General features: G+C 40.7%; 2 protein-coding genes across 2 annotated transcripts; both read left to right on the top strand.

Moving 5' to 3' along the window:
- Positions 1-3,387: 3,387 nt before the first annotated feature.
- Positions 3,388-3,930, top strand: LOC140243633 (uncharacterized). Its single transcript, XM_072323301.1, has one exon. It carries the CDS (start codon positions 3,388-3,390, stop codon positions 3,928-3,930), a length of 543 nt encoding a protein of 180 aa, XP_072179402.1.
- Positions 3,931-3,980: 50 nt separating this feature from the next.
- Positions 3,981-5,958, top strand: LOC140243622 (uncharacterized). Its single transcript, XM_072323290.1, has 2 exons — positions 3,981-4,397; positions 4,471-5,958. Exons 1-2 carry the CDS (start codon positions 3,981-3,983, stop codon positions 5,956-5,958), a joined length of 1,905 nt encoding a protein of 634 aa, XP_072179391.1.
- Positions 5,959-19,419: the final 13,461 nt, after the last annotated feature.

The following is a 19,419-nucleotide window of genomic DNA, read 5'->3' as shown; positions in this document are numbered from 1 at the left end:
CATGTGATACTTGAACTGTGTAATAAAATATTGTGCAAGAGCTTACTTATGTCTGCCGGTACATCTACCGTAGTTTGTTCGTTTGCGTTTTGTATGTTTTACTTGTACGTTTATGTCGTGATCGGGCCTTACTAGATGTCACTGCAGCAGTATGCAGTGAAGAGATATAAGAGTTCTCATTCCATTTCATCGCTATTTTTTGTGTATATATTTCTCAGATGTATTCTGAATGCAACTTGTGTACTGTGATATAACTCATGGTGACAATTTTGTACATAGCTGGTATACAGTTACACACATGTATCTTACATACACCTGTATACCTGCAACTTGGCGTTTAATATGAAGCTTGAAGCACTGCCCCACAGCCCCTATTGTTAATTTCTATGTCTGTCCAGCCTCTATTATGTATAGGAGTTGGACGCTTGGGCCCTATCTTAGTCATAAACTGAACCTCCCAAGCACACAACAAAGGCCCCTTTCAAATTGTGTAGTCCCCTATTGTTTGAACCCAACTTCTGCTGGTAGCCTTGGCGTGGAAACTAAGTTAGCTTTTGCAACATCTTGGGCTTAGAAAGCCAGCAAGAAAGCCAAACTAGTCAGTATCATGTTCGATCATCGTTGAGAAAGCATCTCATATCTAGTACCTCGTATCTCGTGTCTCGTATCTTCGAAGTTCGTTCCTTCGTTCCAAAACCAGTGTCAACAGTTCAAAGCCTCCAATTGTATTTTATCTACTCTACTCTACTCTACCTGTACATGGGAGATTTGGATTCCAATAAATTCGTATTCGCAAATTCATATCTCTCTGTTCGGAATAAATTCTGATGGAGTGCTATCGTTCTTCGAACTCGACCGAAACTCCTCACTTAGCAACTCGTGTTAAGTGAGGCAGCCACAATAAAATACAATTGAAATAAAATACAAATGAGGCAATAAATTACATATATCAACGAATTTATTGCATCGAATACTGCTGAAGCTGGATTTTCGTTATGGAACCTCAAATTGCTGTGAAGGATGACACCAATGTGAGCATCACCAGCCGCAAATCAAAACGCAGCAGAGCAAGCTCGAGGTGCACTAGTCGGGAAAGCGAAAGGGTTGATCTTCGCAGACGAGAAGCTGCCCTTCGTGCATCTCTCAAATTCGACGAGAAAGAAGCAAGGCTCGAGATGATGCTGAGAAATCTTCGGAAGGAAAAAGAACTTGCCGAGATTGAAGCAGAGCAAGCTGTACTCGATGAATGCAGCAGTGAATCATCGGAGGATGAAAATCCTGCTTTAAAGAACATTCGAAAGGAGGACAAGGATGAATGTATCGATCGCTTCCTTAACTCTCAAGACAATCAAGGAACACCCCCTCCTACGTTAGAAGCCGGACAGCCTCCAGTAACATCTCAGCCGAAAGCTGATTCACTACAAGCGGACTGGCATAGTACCATCTCATCTCTGGAAAAGTGCATGTTACAACTAGCTGAGACATCTCTTCAACAAGGTCACATAAATCAGCAAATGCTAGCCTCCACCCAGTTGCCAAAGGTGGACATTCCAATTTTCTCTGGGGATCCACTTGTCTACCCTCTATGGATAAACACCTTTGATTCTGTGGTGGACTGCAAACCCATTGATAATGGAACCAAGCTCAATCTACTGTACTACATAACTCTGTATCTGGAAAGCCAAAGGAAATCGTGCAGCATTTTGTTTTGATTGGATCCCCTGATGCATATCAACAAGCGCGAGAAAGCCTGACCAGATGGTATGGCGATCCAACAATCGTGAGCTCAGCATTCATTTCCAAGCTGAATTCTTGGGGGAAGATACATAGTCGTGATGCCTCGGGCCTCCAAGATTTCGCAGATTGCCTTTCAAAAGTCATCGCAGCAAAGGAATCCGTGAAAAGCCTTGGAATTTTAGACTTCCCTCAGGAAAACGCCAAACTTGTTGACAAACTCCTTCCATATCTTGAAAATAAATGGAGGGATGAAATCGATCGATTCAAGGACAAGCATGGATGACAGGAATTCCCACCTTTCTCTTCCTTTGCTGAGTTCGTGAGGAGAGCAGCAGACAGAGCCAACATCCCCGAGCTGAGTGCAGCAGTTCGGGAGCAGCCACGGCTAGCCAACACAAAGCCAAGTGGAAAAATGCCCGTACCTTTGCAACTAAAGGAAAATGTTCCAAGCCTTCGGTCAAACAAACGCAGGAAACTACAAAGAACAAAGCATGTCCGTTTTGCAGTGAAAATCATCTGATCGAAGATTGCTCGGGATTCAAAAACATCAACCTCGAAGAGCGCCGAGCATTCTTCTTCGAGAAAAAACTATGCTTCGGGTGTGGGCTACATTCAAACCATCAGAGCAAACAATGCAAGGCTAAGCGCTCATGTGCAGTCTGCAAGGGAAGGCACCTCACCTGCTTTCATTCTTGGCAGAAGCAGCCGAATACCAAACAGGAAGGAGCAGCATCGTCAAAGTGCACTTCAGTGTGTCATCTGCAAAACGTCGAAGGGAAGGACCACTCTATGATTGTGCCAGTTTGGGTGAGGCATGCTGGTGATCCAACAAAAGAGTCCCTTGAATATGCAATTCTGGATGATCAATCCAACGTTAGTTTCGTATCGGAAAAACTTTTCAAAAAACTTGATCTTCGGGGCCATAAAACCAATCTCAGGCTCACAACGCTGCACAACACCTCGGACATAGAAACTTCCAAGGTCCACAACCTGGAACTTCTCGACCACAAAAAAGAAAACATCGTAAAGCTTCCAACTGCCTTCACCCGGAGCGACATTCCTGCCACCAGGTCGCAAATTCCTAAGGCAGATATCGCAAATAGATGGCCACACCTCGTTCGGGTCGCGGAGGAAATGATGCCGTACGATCAGAATGTCGAAGTTTCTCTCCTCATCGGAACCGACTGTCCTAGTGCGATTCGACCTCGGGATATCGTCTCCGGTGGAGAGGAGGAACCATATGGCCAGAAATCTTTGCTCGGTTGGGGAGTTGTGGGTCGCATCTGCAAGGATCCTGTTGACACAGATTCAGCTAGTTGTCACAAAATCGCGGCTGGATTGTACCAGAATCTCGCATTCCCAACCAAGGCAAAGGAGATTCTCACTGATGACAAAATCCTCAAAGTTTTAGAGGCTGACTTCCAGCATGACGGCATCAGCGAACCCCTTTCCATTGAAGACCAGAAGTTTCTTCATCTCCTCGAGAACGGAATCCAGAGAAGGCCAGATGGACATTACGAAATGCCGCTCCCACTAAAGACTGAAAACGCGAGTCTTCCATCCAACCGTCATGTTGCTGAAAGAAGGTGGAGACAGCTTTGAGCTCGTTTCAAGAAAAATCCCCAGTTCTTGAAAGATTACCAAGCCTTCATGCATGACGTCATCGAAACCTGTGCTGAGAGAGCGCCATCTTACGGTGTGGATGGAAGAATTAACTATGTTCCTCACACTGGAGTTTACCACCCTCGTAAACCAGGCAAAGTTCGTGTCGTGTTCGATTGTTCGGCCAAATGCGATGGTGTCTCCCTCAACGATCATCTCCTTCAAGGCCCTGACCTCACAAATGGACTTCTTGGAATTCTCTGTCGCTTCCGGGAGGAGGACATTGCTGTCATGGCGGACATCAGAAGTATGTTCCACCAATTCTTTGTTGCAGAGAAAGACCGTGACCTTCTTCGCTTCCTGTGGTGGGAAGATGGAAATCCTAGTAAAGACGTGGTGGAATACCGCATGAAGGTGCATCTTTTCGGGGCTACAAGCTCGCCAGGTTGTGCAAACTTCGGCCTCAAGAGGGCAGCAGACGATGGTGAGGAAGAATTCGGAAAAGATGCGGCCGACTACATCAGAAAGGAGTTCTACGTCGACGATGGTCAAAGTCTGTCCCCACCATTGAAGATGCAGTGTCACTCTTGAAGTCAGCACAGGGTATCTGTTCTAAAGCAGGACTAAAACTACATAAGATCATGTCAAACAGAAAGGAAGTGCTCGAACAATTCGCAACAGATGACAGGGCTAAGGGTGTGGCAGACCTCGACCTCACTGTGGATCCCCTCCCTCTAGAGCGCGCTCTTGGTGTAGTGTGGTGCGTGGAGAATGACAGCCTCCAGTTTCGTCTCGAGCTTCGTGATCGTCCTTTCACTAGAAGAGGGATCCTGTCAACCGTCTGTTCGATCTACGATCCTAATGGCTTCGCCAGCCCAGTGACACTGAGGGGTAAGCAAATCTTGCAGAGCTTATGCCGGCTCAAACTCGACTGGGATAGTCCAATTCCTGATGACATTCGACCACAGTGGGAAAAATGGAGGATGGAGATAAGTGAACTCGAAAATTTCCAGCTTCCTCGCTGCTACAAGCCTCCCAACTTTGGATCAGTGAAGCATGTATGGTCAGTGTACATACCTTCGTCTCGTTGATGAAAATGATGATGTATCATGCTCCCTCGTCATTGCAAAGTCTAGAGTGACTCCTCTCAAGCAACAAACCATCCCAAGACTCGAACTAGCTGCTGCTGTCATCTCGGCAAAGATGAGTGCATTCCTCCGCAATGAACTGACATACCCAGATGTTCGCGAATACTTATGGACTGACAGCAAGATCGTGTTGGGGTACATTAGTAACGAGTCCAGGAGATTTCATGTCTACGTGGCAAATCGCGTCCAGCAAATACGCAATGAGTCTGACCCCGAATCATGGCACTACGTAGACACCTCATCGAACCCTGCAGATGATGCTTCTCGTGGTCTTACAGCAAGGGAGCTGGTGGATAGTAGTACTTGGCTAGCAGGTCCATCCTTCCTACATGAGAAAGGAAAATTTCTTCCCCCTGTGCATCTTCAACTCACGGTAGAAGAGACTGATCCAGAGGTGAAAAAATCGACCAGCTTCTCGACGAGGGCACAAGCCTGCAGAAACCTTGATGCAAATCGACTGTCGCATCTTTCTAGCTGGTATCGGGCCAAGCGAGCAGTAGCCATATGCCTGAGGTTCAAGCATCGTCTACAAATGAGAGAAGTCAAGCTGAAGAAATCCCCGACAGCGACACGACCAGTCTCACGAATAACTCTGACCGTGGCAGATCTCCAAGAAGCTGAAACTGAACTTCTTTGCTGTGTCCAGAGGGAGCACTTTGATCGAGAGCTTCGAGTCCTCACTGACCTCAACGTACGTGATGACAGTGATAGGCAGACTGCAAAAAGGAGAAATGATGACATCAAGTCCACAAGCTCGTTATATCGACTGGACCCCTTTGTAGATGACAAAGGAATCGTCAGAGTAGGAGGTCGCATCCGTCGAGCGAACATCCCAGACTATGTGAGACACCCCGCCATCGTTCCAAAAGATGCTCATTTGACAACTCTCCTAATTCGTCATCACCACGGAGAAGTCAATCACATGGGCAGAGGAGCAACTCACAACCAACTTCGACAGGCAGGCTACTGGGTGATAGGTGGTTTGTCTGCAGTCTCGTCCATCATATCCAAGTGTGTTACCTGCAAGCGACTTCGCGGACCACTGGAGAAACAGAAGATGGCAGACCTGCCTGAAGACAGATTTGAACAGGCTCCCCCCTTCACATACTGTGCTGTCGACTACTATGGGCCATTTTCCATCACGGAGAAACGAAGCACAGTGAAGCGGTACGTAGCGCTGTTCACCTGCATGGCTTCCAGATCTGTTCATCTAGAATCTACTAACAGTCTCGACACCAGTTCCTTCATCAACTGTCTTCGCAGATTCGTAAATCGACGTGGCCCAGTACAACAAATTCGATCGGACAGAGGAACTGCATTCGTAGGTGCGAGAAACGAGCTGCGAGAAGCCCTAAAACAGATGGACCAGGACAAAATTCGTCACCATCTCACAGAGAGTGGCACAGACTGGATTCCCTTCAAAATGAATCCACCCCATGCATCGCATATGGGCGGTGTGTGGGAACGCTAGATACAAACAGTTCGTCGTGCTCTTGAACCCCTGATGATGTCTGCGGGCAAACAGCTGGATGATGAGGCTTTCAGAACATTCCTTTCTGAAGCAGAGTCAATCGTCAATTCAAGGCCTCTCACAACACAGAACCTGAACTCGCCTGATGCTCCAGAACCACTGACGCCCAACCACCTCTTGACCATGAAGGCAAAAGTAGTCCTCCCTCCACCAGGCAAGTTCCAAAGAGCGGACTTGTATGCTAGGAAATGGTGGCGTCGAGTGCAACATCTCACCAACGAGTTCTGGACGAGGTGGAGAAAAGAGTACCTGACTGACCTGCAAACTCGCCAGAAGTGGACTCGTCCAAAGAAAAACCTTCGAGTCGGCGACATCGTCTTCTGCAAAGAGGCAGATGATAATCGTGGGCAGTGGCCGCTAGGGAGAGTGTCGGAGATATACCCCAGCGACGACGGTCTCATTCGCAAGGTGCAACTCGTGCTGGCAGATTCATCGCTGGACGGCCGAGGCAAACGCCACAAGCAGCCCATCAGGATAGAGAGGCCTGTTCACAAGTTCGTCCTTCTCCTGTCGCCAGATGAGTCCCAGTAAAAGGGAAGACCGCAGGATTCCCCATCAAGGAGCCAACATAGTAAATTTTGATTTAATCGAACAAAATCCTGTATTTTGCTTTGTTTCTCTGTTTCTCGTTTCACTCTATCCTAAATAATCCTTTCTTTATATCTTTGTTTCAATCTTCTCTCACTCTATATTTCTTGCCTTTGCTCGAATCGTTAATAGTGAATATCGTTAGTTATTGTCCATCTATATTGTCGATGATAATATTTCAGGAGGAAACTTTGTCCTATTTTCTATTTTGTCCTCATTCTCTTTCTTCTCTTCCCTCTTTATTTCCTTCTTTGCTTTCATCATTAATTGTTAATGCAGATACAATGTAATTACCATTTCGATATCTGTACTTGACATTTCAATTTTTGATGTTATCATATGTCTGATCACTTATACAATTTTTGAATTTTTATTGAATTTATGACTGGGTCGTTAAAATTTCTTCTGGGTAACTGCCTGTTAGCAGTTAAAGGAGCCATGTCACTGCAGCAGTATGCAGTGAAGAGATATAAGAGTTCTCATTCCATTTCATCGCTATTTTTTGTGTATATATTTCTCAGATGTATTCTGAATGCAACTTGTGTACTGTGATATAACTCATGGTGACAATTTTGTACATAGCTGGTATACAGTTACACACATGTATCTTACATACACCTGTATACCTGCAACTTGGCGTTTAATATGAAGCTTGAAGCACTGCCCCACAGCCCCTATTGTTAATTTCTATGTCTGTCCAGCCTCTATTATGTATAGGAGTTGGACGCTTGGGCCCTATCTTAGTCATAAACTGAACCTCCCAAGCACACAACAAAGGCCCCTTTCAAATTGTGTAGTCCCCTATTGTTTGAACCCACTTCTGCTGGTAGCCTTGGCGTGGAAACTAAGTTAGCTTTTGCAACATCTTGGGCTTAGAAAGCCAGCAAGAAAGCCAAACTAGTCAGTATCATGTTCGATCATCGTTGAGAAAGCATCTCATATCTAGTACCTCGTATCTCGTGTCTCGTATCTTCGAAGTTCGTTCCTTCGTTCCAAAACCAGTTTCAACAGTTCATAGCCTCCAATTGTATTTTATCTACTCTACTCTACTCTACCTGTACATGGGAGATTTGGATTCCAATAAATTCGTATTCGCAAATTCATATCTCTCTGTTCGGAATAAATTCTGTTGGAGTGCTATCGTTCTTCGAACTCGACCGAAACTCCTCACTTAGCAACTCGTGTTAAGTGAGGCAGCCACACTAGATAAATACGAAACCTGAATTTGAGAAAATAACATAGAACAGGTGGAAAATCAGCGGTTTCCTTAGACTATGTCTCATTCACTTCTTCACAATTAACAGTTAAAAAATGAACAATAATGAGTATATACTATAGCCTGGAAGTAAGCAGAATTCGTTTGTGTAGGAGTCTGTATGTAATAATGTTAATAATAATAATAATAATAATAATAATAATAACAATAATAATAATAATAACGGTAATAATAACAATAATAATAATAATAATAATGATAATAGTAATAACAATAATAATAATTTCCCATAGGCCTACTATAGGCTCTTAGCTGGTTAAATATTCCTCTGAACAGACAGATAACGCCAAGGCACTGGATGACATTTTTACCTCTGACATTTTTACATCTGACATTTTTATCCCTGACATTTTTACTTCTGACATTTTTACTTCTGATATTTTCATCTCTGAAATTTTTACTTCTGACATTTTTACATGTGACATTTTTCCTCCTGACATTTCAATGTCTGACATTTTTACCTTTGACATTTTTACCTTGCACCCTTTTAAGCCGCGCAACGAAAAATGCATCGCAAGCACTAAAATGGCGTTATTTCATTACGGAGATTCATAATTAACTGGACGCTTACTAGATTCAAAACTGGGGTATTCACGACATAATTGAGGCAAAACTTATATGTTTTATACATTGGAAATTAACAAGCTGCAAACAGACCTTTCTGAGAGAAATAAGGTTCAGGGAATCTTATTCAGGCTCTTATTTCACAGATTTAAAGTGTCGGCATCTGATTACTTATCGTAAAAAAAAATTGTCTTTTTTATGCATCATTTCAATTATAACCTGCTATGATATGGTAACTTCATACACGTAAGCATTAAAATGGGTTTTAAAGGGGCCTCGAAATCCACAAATTTGAGCACTTAGAGGGCTAAGCTGTGTTTATTCTTTGATATTCTTTCACCAATTGTTTGTAGGAAGCACCTGTGTGAGAGAAAAACTACTTTTGCCACCTTTATGTTGCACATTCCGAAGTTCCTAATCCCCACCCCTAAAAAAGTTAACTTTCGACAAACGTGAGTCACGTGACCGCATATACGTTATCTCAATTGTAGCAGACGACAGCTGACTGTTGATTGCTCACAAGACGTTGGGTTGTTAAACGTTTGATTGCACGAAAAATATTATTTAAGGAGATCTTACCTGCACTTTGTAGACCATGCCTAGACGATGCATCGTTGCAGGGTGTAGTAAAACGGCAAAGGATGGGATGAGTCTACACTCTTTTCCCATAAGATCCAAATTTACGGAAAATTTGGAAAGCAAGAGTAAAGCTGACGAGGGCCGATTGGGACGGGCCCAGCAGCTCAAGCTTGGTATGCAGCGCCCACTTCCTGGAGGATGCCTTCGAAGTGGGGCTGCACATCCAGTTTATTATCAAACGCATCAGAAGGCTGAAACCCGGCGATGCTGCGCCTGTCATTGCAGGCATGGTTTGCAATATATGACAAGTTCATCCGGCCAATACTTGCAATCCCCCCCCCCATATGATACACTAGTAATGTATAACATGTGCCACGTTCCCATGCCTGACTCAGTCAGCGACGTACCAAGTTCGCGTATTCTGCTCAAACGGATAAACCAGATCAGACCATCGATAAATCGCCAAATTCCACAGTACAATGGAATAGTTTCTTTAGATTCTATTCCTGTCACGTGTAGCTTGTATTTTATGTGGTGACTATCAAGCGGTGTTTCCTACTGGCTTTTGTGAATAAATTCAAGGTTTCTGTCGCTGTTTTGTGTGAAAAATTCGTGCTTGTCTTTACAATGATGTAGCTATTGGTGATTTGAAAGGAAAAATCATAGATATTTGTCATTGACATTTTTACCTCTGACATTTTTACTTCTGACATTTTTACCCCTGACATTTTTACTTCTGTCACTTTTACCTCTGACATTTTTACCTCTGACATTTTTACCTCTGACATTTTTACTTCTGACATTTTAACCTCTGACATTACCTCTGACATTCTTACCTGTGACATTTTTACTTCTGACATTTTTATCTCTGACATTTCACCTCTGACATTATTACACAGAACCCTTAAGAGAATATGAAGAATTTCTTCAGAAAAAAAACCCCGCTAATTCCATATTTTTATTCAATTCTTTTACATCAAGATTTTTTTTTCGTTAAAGTCTGTTGGCGCAGAACGCGAATGATGAGTAAATAACAGATATGAATGTAGTTTACCAACGTAATAGTTTTCCTTTTAGAAATCTGCTCAAAGAGGAAATTGTGAAATGTACTTTTCGCTGTGTTTGGCGGCAGACACCGATAAGTTCATTTCTCGTTTTGTTGCAGAATAGAAGCCGATAATGTCCGCCGCGCGCGGTATAAAAAATCAATGCATTGCAAATCTTTCAAGTCGAATTACTTCTCCAGTTTTTTTCCCCCTCGCAAATGACAGATGTTTATACGGTCAGAGGAAAATAGTTGTCACCAACAGTGACGAAATGAACGGCGATGAAATGAGTGGAGACAGATACCACGATAATGCCGACAACGGTGAAGTCAAGAGCTTCAGACAAACAAGGACCAGGTCGCTGTAATCCATGAATCAACTTAATTATCAAACCTTCGTCATACATAGGCCTACATGGCCCACATACATGTGGCCCACATAATGCTTGCATCGCTTATTGCACGCCAGCGCATCACTACATAGCTATGTACGGCATGATTTAATAGTTATCCTGTCGTAGAACACTCGAACATTCGTAAATGTGCATTGTTGATTTTTTTTTTCGCAAATATTAGGGCAATGTCCAATTCTCAAACGCTCCACCCGACCCTTCGTATATAAGAACAAAATTAATAATCTACAAAACATCTTGCCGTATATGTGACTATAAGGACGAATAATCTTCCAAGGTCGTGTAACGCGAGCCGCCGATGGAACGAAGTAAGCCGTGATTTGTGCATTCTGGACTGAATGGTATTGGTTCATGATGTGAGGAAGAAACTTGTGACGGGGGAGTCGCGCGGTTTGTTTGGTTAATTTTTCCTTTTTTTCCCCATTAACTTTAGAGTACGTTAAGTTCAAGGTTGCGTAGCTGTCGTACAGAATCAGAAAGTCATATTACCCATGAATTTCCCAAGAGTTCCGTCCTACCAGTCATCCCGCCTGGGGGGGGGGGGGGGGGGGGGGAGAGATACTATTGACCTTTAACCCCACTCCGTCCCACAAGCGCCCCTTCCCTCTAAGTTTCATCAATCATACCTTTCTTACCTCACCTCAAATCCACGCATGCTCGATAACCACAGAAACATTGTTTATTCCCCTTTAAAATGATTCCAATACACGTACTTTCGTGGAGTAAGGTCAAACTTAAACCGTTCTGTACGGGAACCTGGTGGCCTGTATATTAAGTCTATGGGCATTTAAGAATTCAGTATGGAACAGGTTAAGTGGCAAAATAATCAATGTTTCGTAAGTTGTCTAAATGAATGTCCCAATATCCCTTACTGATTTTTACACATGCATTGGACACGTGTGCACAAGCAAACAAACAAACAAACAACAAAAGAACAAGCATGTCATAATATTTTATGGCAACTAAAAACAGTACTCAAACTAACAAGTGGAACTTTTCATAGGTCTCATTAATCATTCAGTGCTTCAACGCCATAGTCATGGCGACCCCTTGAAACCCAAATCATTTAACTGTATCAAGCTATGATATTCATGCTTGTTTTCGATATGTGGTGCATGCTTCACTGGTCGTTTTCAGTATAATTTCAAAAGGAGGTACATATGTTGCGACATAAATTGTCGCCCCGTCATAAATTGTCGTCTGGCTACAATATGTGATGCTTGTGCAAGTTCCCAATTTTTGACCTCGATGGCGACAATTTGTGATGGCAAAATGAAACGTAGCTGCACAAATTGTCGCCGACCATGCACTGTGAATTGTGTGGTTGAGGTGGTTGCTCCGGTGTTATGCTTTGGTGGGGTGGGTATGACTGGTAAGTTATGCGTATGTGTTTGTGTGTGTGTGGGGGGGGGGGCTGCATGGTATGTGCTGTGTATGATTTGTAGGTGCGTATTATGTGACTTGTGTATGTGTTTGCGCATAGCTGTGTGTGTGTGTGTGTGTGTGTTTGGAGTATAATACAATAATGTGGAAACTGTGCATGTGAGGTGGTTGTATAGTGGTAGTGGTTTGTTTGTCTGTGTGTATACGTGTGTCTGTATGCGTACGTGTGTCTGTTTGTGTTTGTGTTTTGATGTTTGTGCGAACGAACTTTTTGAGCAGCAGGCGTGGCAATGAAAATGCCTTCAACGTGTATGAGCACGTGTCAGAGGTCACAGCGGCGTTGATTTCAAAATAGTATGGGTGTGTCAATTTCAGCGGTGAGGCGGGCTAGGAGAGAGAGACCGAGAGAAAAGGCATACGAGGGAGGTACCTCTCCCTAAATGTTATCTGTCTTTGTTCATTTTTTCACTGCAGTCATTCTTCCGTCAGTCCTAACTTCAACTTCCATATCACTATTCTTTGTCCCAGAATAAGTTTGCCATGCTTTCACGTGCATGAACGAATAATTTCGACACGCCGTAAATGATTTCTCAATCGTTAGTTGTTTTTAGCACAAACGAACTGCCATATGCACACCGCAAATACATACGTATTTATAAACAAACACCAACACTCAAACAAATCCTCATAATGCATTTAAACCACCTCAACACTTTTTTTGTGTTTCCTTGATATTTATTGATTTCATTCAAATCATTCATAATTCAACCCATTCTGGGTGTAACATGAACAAAAACGGTACAAATGCAATTCAAAACACAAACAAGTCCATTTGCCAATTTATATTACAAATAATCTCACTTCAACATAGATAACTCGATTATGAATCAACCCTACTAACAACAGTTACTTCTTCACGTGAAAGTTTTGACATGTACCAAACCTATATCCCTTGAATATATTGGATCATGTAACTCCTTCTCACTTACAAGGGCATATACATAAAAAACAACAACAAATACATTATACAAATCTAGAATCAAATAATTCATTAAAAAACCCGACCAACCCTTCCCTCCCAACCGAAACAAATCAACATCTGTCATAAATATTAAATCCTACCAATATCTGTCATACCATTTATAACTATCCTTCTTCAAATCAAATCCCCATCCCACCAACCCCCGATTGATTAGAACCTAACTCATCCCACATCCACATTCACCAAACCACATACACACACATACACACACCCACACACACACACACACACACACACCCAAACCGATACCACCTTCCTTCCTGATGAAACGACTTCCCAATGTTGATACGTAAGACATAATGGACCGTATGCATAAAAGCAGCATCCGCCCGCACGCAAGCACCACTCCGAATTCAAATACAAATCCGTCAAACAAACTCGTCAAACTCAAAGCTGCTGATAAATAATCAATATAACTTTAATGCCAGCAACAGCTTACCCCTCCCCACGCGCAGCCAAAGCACATGATAAACACATTCTTCCATAATATACAATAACACACACACACACACACACACACACACACACACACGAACGGACACTCAATTATCATGTGCGCGCGCACAGTACACACTTCCTTGAAACCTCTTGCACCGTGACTTTTTACATGGCTTGTTTGCATGGATGTAGCCACGTAAGTTATGATTTGGTATTTCAATGACTATGTCAAGAATGATATTACCCCCCAAAATGTGCTTCGAGGGCGGGCGACAATTTTTGCCGTCAGCCCTCATCATAAATTGTCGCCAGACGACAATTTGTGACGGGGCGACAATTTAAGCCGCCAACCCCGTCACAAATTGTCGCCTGATTCAGGGGGAGACAATTTTTGACTGGGCGACAATTTATGTCGCAACAGACGTATATAGTAAATCTTCCACTCATCGACCACCTGTTCTTAGATCGACCACCCTCGCGCAATGGGTTTGAGTACAAACTCAAAAATAGGCCTACGCGTGGGAACAATACACTGGAACATTCGGACATGAGTAGAAATCAAGAAAAATAAGGGCGATACAGGCAAATTACCTGACGAAACAGGAAGAAAAAATGAAGAAAAAACTCATTAGTACTACACTTAAAATATTTATTGTTTACACGTATTTGCCCATTCACTGGATTTGCTTGCTTTTTAATGGAAAAACGGGCGGTTAATTAAAATGATGAGTTTACGCTGGTCTACAGTATACAAAATAGTGAATGGTCACGAGTGATATCTTTCATTTATCTTACTTTCACTGTTGTTCCACAGCCATGTCTAATAGCGATACACTATTTGTTTTATACAATACAACACCTCGAGCGTCAACAGTTGTGGTTCACACAGATTCTTTAATTAAGCACAGAAATGGCAAGTATTTTCCGTGAAAGACGAATGCGTAACCGCACAGTCACAGTCACCGTGTACATACACGCACGCGAAGCCGATAGGTCGAAGTTATTTACAAAAATGAGTGACTAAAGTACACGCTTGGAATTGTTGAGTGCGCGCGGTAAATGTTTATTTATTGTTAATTTAGAGCCGTGCGATGGAACAAAAACTTCGAGTCAATCGTGGGAGTCAATGGAAATGGGTGACATCAGCCATGCGCTACCCATTTTTGCTCAAACAAAATTACACGGCTGACAGCAGCCACAGCGTGCGACGGAACTTTTAATTGAATGTCACGTGATGGGCAATTGACCAATCGGATAGCTACATTCAGTTTAGTGTTGTCACTTGTGTTTGTCGCCCAGAATTCCGCACGTACGGTACGAGTCAACAAACTGGGCCGGGATGTGAATATGCGGTATTTTCTGCCTCGATTGTAATTAAATTAAGGTGAATTTGAAAGATATTTTCAAAGATACAAGGTATTCGAAAAGTGGTCGATGAGTACTTGGTCCAACTATACAACAAAACGTACTTTTGCTTTTACGAATTAGTAGTATTAGTCAAAGAGCATTAGGTCAAAATAGGCTTTTACTTTTACGAATGATTTGTATTAGTCAAAGAACATTAGGTCCAAATAGGCTTAAACCTGGACATATCTAGTTACGAGCTGATTTTTTTTTTCAAGATAGGTCCAGAATATGTCTAAAAAACATACTAAAATTCCTCATAGATCCTCCTTTCAGAGCGTTTTTCGCAATCCAAGATGGCTTCCAAAAGGGCTGTCATTTCCTGAAAGTCTTATAATTTTTCAACCAGGAAGCCCCAATACAAAATTTGAATATCTATTTGAATATCTAAAATTAGGTCAAAATAGGCTTTTGCTTTTACGAATGATTTGTATTAGTCAAAGAGCATTAGGTCAAAATTGGCTTAAACCTGGACATATCTAGTTACTAGCTGATTTTCTTTTTCAAGATAGGTCCAGAAATATGTCCCCCCCCCAAAAAAAAAAAACATACTAAAAGTCCTCATAGATCCTCCTTTCAGAGCGTTTTTTCGCAATCCAAGATGGCTTCCAAAAGGGCTGCCATTTCCTGAAAGTCTTATAATTTTTCAATCAGGAAGCCCCAATGCAAAATTTGAATATCTAAATATATGTTTTGAAGCATGAAGAACTAAACAAAATATATATCAAGAGATGTTCATGCACACAAGTACCGTAATCTAAGATGGCGTCGAAAATGGCCGTCATTTCTTGAAATTCCTATAGCCTTTAAACCAGGCAACCCAGTACAAATTTAAGTGTCTATATGCTTTGAAACATGGAGAACACAATAAAATATATACTAAGAGATGCTTAAGCACGCCAGAACCGATAAAACCGCTTGAGCTCTTCCTAAAATGCAAAATGGTGTGCAAAATGGCCGGCAATAACAATTTCATCTCACAAATTTTGTCAATACATATCAGTATAACAGTAGGTTACTGATTAACACGTAATTTTCATCCGGAAAATATTCAAAGACTTTTTATAAAAGTAGTTCTCATGTGTAGAGTATACAAATTAACTGAACATTTAAATGTTAAAATCAAGGAGAGTGTCCTTGTTACGAGAGAAATATTTCACCATCAGTTTTGTTGCTAAACAGACAGCCTACTAGAAGGCGATTTTTTTTTTTTATCACATGGTCTATTTCCGTCACCTCAAGCACATGAGATGAAAATTTAGTGCTAAACTATGTTTTTAACTCACGCATTTGATATCTACCATGGGATAAGTTCCTTTTGAAACTGTTTATTATCACTTAGGAAGAAAAAAACAACAATTCTTTTTTGGTACATGTACTACATACATGTTCAAAATTAGTGTCTACATGTGCTACAAAATGACATCTGATGCACCTTATTGTTGAAACATTAGATTTTTGTTTCCATCAAATAAAACGAACAAAAGATACTAGTATATATGTATGGAAGTGTGCGGTGGGAGGGTTGCCTCCTTCTATACGAGGGAGCTTTCGCATTTTCAGACTTCAAATTCGGAGATCTGGTGCACCCTTTTAGGAAAATATTCGATATTTGTTTTCTATTAAAACTAGATATATCGCTACGGCGACTGATATGCCTCCGCCATAATGCATGGTTCTCCTAATAGGTCTATAGTACAATGTCTTGACAATGTGTGATGACAGTTTCACACAATTGGCAAAATATTAAAATGACAGGTTTGCCACAAATGTGCTGAATGTTCACTTTCCTAGAACTAGGTTCAATTGGATGAATGATTAAAATGTCAGAGTGCAGGTATTTGGGGAACTGATGATTTTTACTTGACTTTTGACCCTTTTATAAGTTTATGCACTGAGTAATTTTCAAGGTATTGAGAAAAAGTATAATTTCAGTATCAAATTGGAAAATAGCATTATCTAAACCTGGCCTTTGACCTTTGACCTCACAGTTCCAAAGAGAATCACTGTTAGGTTGAACATGCATAAATATGTTAGTTTCATGATGATACCTTGAGTTACTTTTGAGATATGGAGGAAAAAGTGCAATTCAGCACTTTCACTTGACCTTTGACCTTTTGACCTTTGACCTTTTGGCAAGAAACTTCCCACAGAATATATATTGGGTAATACATGCATATATCAAGTTAAAAAAAAAAAAAAAAACCTCCAGGCATTGCATAAATTTAAGGAAAGTAGTTATATTTTGAGGAGTTTGTTTGTTTGTTTATTTATTCCCGTCACAATCAATCAAACATATACAAATATAAAAAAATGATACGATGTTAAGAGCGGCTGGATAAGCCTCACTCAGTAAATATTGCCATCATGGCTTACTGTTTTTCAGGAGGGTCCAGTTACATTTACAAATCATATACTACATAAAACTACTTATTACACAGTTACACACGAACAAATCAAAAACGTCCTCCCCCCCCTCCATCCTAACAAAAAAACCCCAACATAATCAACTTTGATTAAGCTCAAGCCCTGCATAGAGCATTATACCTGTCTATAATCTGTCACCCTTTATAAACGTGTACTTTAAACTCTATTACCGTTTTACTCTGTAACATATATTATATAATCTAATAATTATAAAACACAAATCAAATCTATTAGCCGGAAAGACCCATTAACGAATGAATATGCTCTTTAATATACCTTTGAAATATATTAAAAGTTGTTGCCTTTTTTACATTAAAAGGAATCACATTAAAGTGAAAGCTCCCTCTATAAGAAATCATTCTCTTACAATAATTAGTCCTTGGTGTTGAAATCTTTATGTTATAATCAGATCGCAATAAATATCTATTCTCTTTAACTTGAAAAAAATTCACTCAAATAAGGCGGTGCCAATCCATTCAATGATTTATAAACTAATTGAAGAAGATGCTTTCTTCTTCTCGAGGCAAGGGAATCCCACTTAAGAATTTCATGCAACCTAGAAATAGAAATATGAGAAAAAGGATCAATTTTCAAAATGATTCTCCCTGCTCTATTCTGAAGTTTTTGAATCATATCCATTTGTTTCTTTTTGCCAGAATCCCAAACAATATCAGCTTAATCTAACTGGGGCAATATGAAAGACTTATATAACATCTTTAAACTTCGTTCATCAATAATACGACTAAGTCTTCCCATAAAGCTTATCATTTTACTCACTCTCCTAAAAACATTATCAACTTGCATATTCCAATTTAACTCTTCGTCAACGGTAATACCCAAATACTTAACACACTTCACCTGTTCAAGGCTTTTAGAATTCATACTCAAATTTAACTCATTATACTTATTCAACAGTTTTCTATTACCAATTAACATACAAACTGTTTTGTCACTATTTAAACTGAGTCTATTTGTACACATCCAATCAAAAATATTATTCAAATCTTTTTGCAACATCATTTCAACTTTTTGAGGATTTGTGTCAGCAAAATACAATACTGTATCGTCGGCATACAGGTGAATGTTACATGCATCAGCTTTATTTACCATGTCATTTATATAAATGACAAACAATAGTGGTCCCAAAATCGATCCTTGAGGGACCCCGTAAGAAATATACTGTTCATTTGATAATGTGTTGTTTAATTGCGTTACAATTCGCCGATCACTTAGATATTCTCTAAACCACTGAATGCTTGTATTACTAACACCTAACTTTACCAATTTATCTAACAATATGTCGTGCACCATCGTATCAAAGGCTTTTCGTAAATCGACGAAAACTGCACCAATATAACAATGTTTATCCATTGCATCAAGCCAATCATCCGTGACCTTTATGAGAGCCGTTAACGTTGAATGTAGTCTTCTAAAACCAGACTGTTCTAATGCTATTAAAGCTCTGTGTTTTAAATAATCAGACAACTGCTTATGAATAACTCGTTCCAATAATTTTGAGACTACTGGTAGCAAAGAAATAGGTCGAAAATTATCTGGCTGACTCCTATCACCCTTTTTAAACAATGGAATTATTTTAGCTACTTTCCATCGGGCGGGTACTACTTTCTCAATAATAGACCTGTTGATTAAATAAGTAAGAGTTGGTGCAATCTCTTCTGCTGCCAATCTAAGTATACTAGAAGATATTCCATCAATACCCGTTGACCGTTTATCTTTAAGTTTCCTAACTTCCAACAAAACTTCATTTTGAGACACACATTTCAATTCAAATTCATTTTCAAATAATTTTTCTTCATTTACAAATAATCTACCTTGCTTTTTATATGGAATTGATTCAGACAGCGTCTCGCCTACTTTAGCAAAGAATGAATTAAATTCGTCAGCTAATTTTTCATTTTCTTCATAAACTGTTACATTTGGAGATTTTTTACCTGGGAACAACGTTTTCATTGTTTTCATGGTTTTCCACGCTTGAGCAGAATTACTTTGATCATTTGTTAACTTCTTAACATAATAATTTCTCTTTGCTTTTCTAATTTCTCCTGTTACTTTGTTTCGTAATTGCCTATACTGACTCATCAAATCATCATCCTTCTCTTTGCAAGCTCGTAGTTTCAGCCTATCACGCTTTTTAATGAGTCTATGAATATGAGAATTCATCCAAGGGGAAGGCTGTTGCCGTACTCGCTTTTTTCTAATTGGCATGTGTTTATCAACCACT

This window comes from Diadema setosum, chromosome 2 (assembly GCF_964275005.1).
Source record: "Diadema setosum chromosome 2, eeDiaSeto1, whole genome shotgun sequence".
Classification (NCBI taxonomy): Eukaryota; Metazoa; Echinodermata; class Echinoidea; order Diadematoida; family Diadematidae; genus Diadema; species Diadema setosum.
Note: the sequence above shows the minus strand (reverse complement) of the source record. Positions and strands in the feature narration are given on the sequence as shown.